Source organism: Leiobunum rupestre, chromosome 3, assembly GCF_980474605.1.
Source record: "Leiobunum rupestre chromosome 3, qqLeiRupe1.1.hap1, whole genome shotgun sequence".
Taxonomy (NCBI): domain Eukaryota; kingdom Metazoa; phylum Arthropoda; class Arachnida; order Opiliones; family Sclerosomatidae; genus Leiobunum; species Leiobunum rupestre.
In genome coordinates, this window is record NC_143386.1 from 35,386,428 (window position 1) to 35,392,564 (window position 6,137).

A 6,137-nucleotide genomic window follows, 5' to 3' on the forward strand; every position below is an offset into this window, starting at 1 on the left:
CAACGGTCTGGTTAAGTCTCGTTTAGTTGTCAACTCGTTGCGGGGAAAGGTTCGTGACGGAAGTGCCGTAATTCTTTGTCCTAGAAGAAAATGAGCGGGTGTTAATTCTGACGATTCGTCTGAGTCGTTGTATTGGAATGTCAGTGGCCTGAAGTTCAGGATGGCTTCTATTTCTGTCAGCATGGTGTCCAATACTTCGTAGCCCAATACAGATTTTCCTAGAACCTTTTTCAAGGGAAACTTTACTGACCTCACCATCCGCTCGTAGAAACCACCCCACCAGCTTGCTCTCTCAATGATGTAACGCCACGTTATTCCTTTTCCACCCAAAAAGTCCAACTTGAGGGTGTTTTAGGTTAGCCCAGCGCTCTCGAAGGCCACGATCAGCCTTTTTGAATGTACGTGCATTATCAGAGTATATGCAACTTGGTACACATCGTCGGAATATAAATCTGCGGAAAGATGGTAAGAATTTTTCCGTAGAAAGATCAGTCACCATTTCCAAATGTATAGCTCTTGTGACGGAACATGTGAAGAGTGCAATGTAAGCCTTCCTAGTTGAGCTTCCAGTTTTTACGTGAAGAGGGCCAGCAAAATCAATTCCACTTCGGTCGAAGGGTGAAGCTTCGGTTATTCGAGAACTCGGTAGTGTCGCAACGTCTACGGTCCCAGCCTTGGCGGTGAAACTTTTGCATTTAACTCACTTGTGAAGAATAGTTTTTGCTACTTGACGTCCACGAATGATCCAAGACTTCTCTCGGACTTCTCGAAGAGTATCTCTAAGACCAGAATGCATTAGTCTTAAATGATGAAACAAAATAATTAAATGAGACAAACGATTTTTTCCCATGATAATATAGGGATGTTTTTCGTTATAGGAAAAGTCAGATTGTTCCAATCTACCGCCAAGGCGTAGAAGTTGATCATGATCGAGGAAAGGGTTCAAAGAGTGCAATTTCGGTGTTTTGGTGAGCCTTCGCCCCAACGACAAGTCCTGAATCTCTGCCGAGAAATCTTCCCATTGAGATTGACGTACCAGCAGGTTCTCCCCTTTTTCCAATTCTTCTGTTGCCAAGGGACTGTGTAGTCTTAACTCAGTTTTTCTGGAGTACCCTTTAAATCGGACAACCCAGGAGGCTATTCTTTTAGCTTTGGAGAATGAACTGTAGCGGTTCAGGTCAACAACAATACACTGCTCTGGAGATACTGAAACGCTAAATTGAAATACATTAGGTTGGAGATCGTCGGTGACATCGAGATCTACGGTCGGCGTAGTATTATCAGTAGACCAAGCGCTCTCTTCTAAGCTCAGCCTCGTTGGTCCTTCCCACCACATCTTACTGTTAAATAATTCCTCGACTCTCATACCTCTGGTCGGTAAAGTCGGCGGGATTATCTTTTCCCTTGACATGATTCCACACCCTCGGTTCAGTTAGGTTCTGTATCTCGGATACTCGATTTCCAACAAAGGGTTTCCATTTATTCACGGGACCCTTGATCCAATACAGAGTTATGGTGGAATCTGTCCATAAACGAATGTGTGAGAGATTAGAGAAAATCGGTCTTAAATACGTCACCAATCGGGCTCCAAGGACTGCGGCCATGAGTTCAAGACGCGGTAGGGGAAGTCTTCTCAGCGGAGAAACCCTTGTCTTCGAAGCAACCAACGTGACCCATGATGTACCATTTTTTACGACGTAGCGAATGTACGCTACTGCCGCATATGCTGCTTCACTTGCGTCGCAAAATACATTAGGTCCACTTTCACCGATTGAAGAGTCTGACTCTCCAGAGTAATAGTGACGAGGTATTCGCATTTAATGCAATAAAGGTAATTCTTCAGTCCATTTCTCGAATTTGATTGAGAGATCTTCTGGAAGATTTGAATCCCAGGATATCCCAAATTGCCATAGTTGTTGGAAAAGGATCTTCTTCCTGATAACGAAGGGGGAAAGAAATCCAATTGGATCGAAGATACGTGCTACGCATTGAAGAACAGCTCGATTTGTACGGACTCTGGAGACTAAGAATTCCATAAGTGAGCTCAGGTCGAACGTCAAGACATCTTCATCAGGTCGTCAAGTGAGACTAAGGACCTTAATAACATTTGGAGAATTGGTGTTATTAGTAAAGGTGATACTTCAAGTGTCAGTCGAATTGTCGCGGTTCCATTTCTTTTAAAGCTCGCTTGATTTGCTCCGCCATTTCCTCAGATTCATTCCTGCTGAACTCATTAAGCCTTTCATTTTTCGTGACGTCTGATACGCAGACTCCAATTCAGACCCTCCGGAAAGGAGATCGTCGACATATAACCCTTCTCGGATAGATTGGCAAACTTTTAAGTTCTCTCATTCGTGTTGGCGCAAATGATACTGGATTGCGGCCGACAACAGGAACGGGCTTGACGTCACTCCAAATGGAACACGTGTAAATCGATTCGTTTTCAGCTTCTTGTCAAAGGGATTGTCAGACCACAGGAGTCGAACAGCGAGACGTCTCGGTCATCGTTAGCCAACGAGATCATCAGGAACGCCTTTTCTATATCGGCCGTGATTGCGACCTTGAATTTCCGAAATCTCCCGAGCTCCATCAGCAGATCAGTATAGAGATTAGGCACAGAAAATAGACATGATTCAGCGACAGATGTTCAAGCTCGTGTGATGAACCGTCATATACGACTCGGAATTTGGTAGTGTCTTTATCCATGCGAACAACTGCGTGGTGAGGGAGATAATACACGGGATTAGTTTTATTCAAATCGTCGTCTGTTACCTCCTCGATTATTCCGGACTGCTGTTGTTCTCGCATGACATCTTGTTATTGTCCAAGAAGAAATGGATCGCTTCTCAGTCATTTCATTAGGTTTTCCGTCCTTCTCTTGGCCACGAAGTAATTATTTCCAAGTTTATTTTTATGTTCGTTCCAGGGTAATCGAACTTCGTATCGCTGGTCATTAAAGTTTATCGTCTTGTCTCCAGGATGGTCACACCATTATTCGTCTTGACTCCATCATCTTGAATCCCCAAAGAATCAAGTTCCCAGAACGCTTGAATTTGTTTAGACAATACGGTATGAATTTCCATGGCTCCCACAGACATGGTAGCCAATGGATTCACTGCGACAGTTAATGACCTTTAAGGGACCATCCGAATATCGTTTCTGACGCTACGAGAGCCACGTCTAGACGTTGAATTCTCCCCGTCGTAATTCGCCATTGATTGTCCGAACCAATAAGAAAGCCAAGTTCGGAATCGTTAGTTTTATTGTTAGAAACATCGACCTCATCGGCCAATTCTATTCCACGTCTTCTCAGCTCCGCTAGAGAGCCCTGCTCCGGTACTGAAATGACTGCACTGCAAATGTGTGGCGTCTCTAGGGCCTCTACTTCAATGGTTCGAGATGAGTCTCGTAAGTTCCCCAGGACGACCTTCACTCTTAGTCATCTGACGTGCTCAGGGACTGGATTTCCAAAACTTAATATCTTCAAGGTCTCCTCCCCAACTACAGGTAACTTCAAATGATGCGAAAGTTCTTCCTTGATGAAGGTACGTTGCGCTCCACCATCAATTAGACATCGAAATTTTCGAAATACTCCGCTGCCACCATGAATTCTTGCTTGAGCGGTTTGAAGTAATATGACCTTGTTTGTTCTCGTCTCTTGGATAATTGAAGAAAGGGTAGAGGCATCAGTTACTTCTGAAAGGTTCTCTTGATCTTTCTTAACATCTTCGGCTCCAAGTTCATTGAGTCTCTGGTCGCATAAGGCTGAATGGTGCTTCTTGCCACAGTTCGTGCAAGAAGAATGCTTTGATCGAAAGTTGCGTGCACGAAGTGACGCGTTCATGCAAAGGTAGCACCGCCGTTGCTCCTTTATTATTTCTCTTTTCCTCGACAGAGATACGGAATCGCAGGTCTCAGAAGTGTGAGATGAATTTTCGCAGAATGTACAATTACTTGGTTCAACTCCGACTTGTAGAGCAGCTGCCGATGATTTACGATTTTGTGACTGATGGCTCGAGTTATGGTATGGTCGATTTGATCTACTCTTCTCTTCCGATCTTCTTGTATTAATTTCTCTATTGCCTCCCGAATCGAAGGCAAGGAAGGCACTAGCTTGTTCTCGACTTTCAACTTCCGTTCTGAGATAGTCCACGAGCTCCATAACATCCCACAAGACTTGCCCTTTCTTTTGTCTGGTGAACTACAAAATGAGATCGCGTGGAAGTATTTTTTTCAGAATGGTTCGCAATAGAGTACCATACGTATCCGATCCAACACCCAGAGTTTTTAGGCTTCGAATCTCCACTTCAAGAGCATCGTAGAATCTTCGCAATGCCAGGACATCATTTGAACTTTTCACCACTTCTAACTCCAGAAGTTTATTCATATGTTCGTCGATGATTAAATCTTCGCAGCCGAACCTGTTCTTCAGGATACTGATAGCTTCATCATATGCGCTTTCGGATATCGGCAACCCCATGACAGCTCTCAAGGCCGGACCTTCTAAATAAGGCTGCAGATACGTAAATGTTTTCAACTTATTTTTTATACCTTCATTTCCGTGTACAGAGATGTTGTATCGGTTCCAAAGGTTGGCCCATTTGGTAGGTTCACCATTGTATTTTTCAAGTTTCAACTTCGGAAGTTTAATGGTCTGGGTAACTGTCCATCTGCCGTTGGAAGCTAGAGGAACAGTTTGAAGTTGTCGGAGTTTCTGCTGCGCTTCTGTTTTTACTTAAATGATCCGATCCATGTAAGCAAGAGAGTCCTCGATCTCCTGGTCAGATCCTCAAAGTTAATTATAGCGTTTTGAATCTCCTTGTCATACTGCTCCAGTAACAGCTCCTTTTGTCCAATTTGATTCAGCAGTTTCTCAATTTAAGCTTCGTCCGCCCGTTGATTCTTTACTTCCGCCTCCAGAGTGTTTACTAGACTGCTCCTTACGCTCTTTATTGTTCCTCGCATCCTGATCAGTCGATGCGCCATTGTCCAAGAAAGTATCTGCTGCCCAGCAATCCACAAGTTTCTACAATCCCGGGTTTCGGCACCAATTTTGTGATATGACTTTTTACAAAAGGGAAAGGGGGCGACAACTCAGATGACTATCTTAAACTCGACTGGTTATTTAGCTCAAGTAATTGAAGAGGCATACGTTAAGTAAAAACAACAACGGTTTATTTGCAACTAGATATAGTTACATGTCGATAGCGGAAACAAAACTGAGTACGAATAAATGAATTCGGTGACTATTTATACAAAAAAAGGGCGAGTGATAAAAAAATTAATCAAAGGGTAGATAAAAAGCAAAAGGTGTAATTTAAGTTTTAACAAGTCCATCTAATGTTTTCCATTTGGCTTCTGATAATGCAAACTTACGTAATTCTTTGTCACTTTGCATAATCGAACCCAAAGACTAGGAAAATAACAATATTTATGGCTTACGCTAATGTTTATTTCGAAAAAGAAGTTACAAATCCAATAACTTTTTTCAAAATATTGCCCTTGAAAGCATGGCATTTGTTGAGTTCCAATGCGTTCTTACGTCAAGCACCACTTTTATATCATTGATACCAAAAGATACGTTAAGTTGTGACAGCTGATCTTTTCTTATACCCGATAATCTAATTTTGGTTATAACAGATCTGATCTGAAAACGACATGATTAAGTTAAATTTAAAGAAACTTTCTTATAATATTTGGTTTTATTATGAACTATTTAAAATACCTTCGCTACCGAATTTCCAATGTTACAGTTGGTACGTGTCCATAAGTCACCAGTATTCTCTATGTATTCTTCCATCGTTTCAAAATTCGGTTCCGATTGAAAGTGTTTAAGCAGGTCTTGAACTGCCAAATTTAAAACATGGGCAAAACATCGAAATCGAGTTTGTGAACTATACCGTATTCCTAATTCCCCACTAATTTGTTCAAGCTCGTCGCTGAATGTGTCATTGTTCGACGCATTGTCCATTGTAATGAAAAGCATCTATAAAATGTTTTTTTAAATCTTAGAAGGTAAATTGAATATGGGATTAAACTCAGGGTTCGAGAGAGATTACTAACCCTAGCATCGTAACTGTGTACTAATGATACAAATGCGTCGCAAATGTTTTTCCCGTTATGTCAATCAGGAAAAT

At 42.1% G+C, this 6,137-nt stretch overlaps 2 protein-coding genes across 2 annotated transcripts; both read right to left on the reverse strand.

Moving 5' to 3' along the window:
• Positions 1–1,343: 1,343 nt before the first annotated feature.
• LOC149951596 (uncharacterized) lies at positions 1,344–1,817 on the reverse strand. The gene has a single exon (XM_090169604.1). The coding sequence runs from the start codon at positions 1,815–1,817 to the stop codon at positions 1,344–1,346; it is 474 nt and encodes a 157-aa protein (XP_090025730.1).
• A 1,622-nt stretch (positions 1,818–3,439) lies between these two features.
• Positions 3,440–5,800, reverse strand: LOC149951597 (uncharacterized). Its single transcript, XM_090169605.1, has 4 exons — positions 5,726–5,800; positions 5,543–5,647; positions 4,277–4,513; positions 3,440–4,201 (listed from the first exon to the last, which is right to left on the reverse strand). Exons 1-4 carry the CDS (start codon positions 5,798–5,800, stop codon positions 3,440–3,442), a joined length of 1,179 nt encoding a protein of 392 aa, XP_090025731.1.
• Positions 5,801–6,137: the final 337 nt, after the last annotated feature.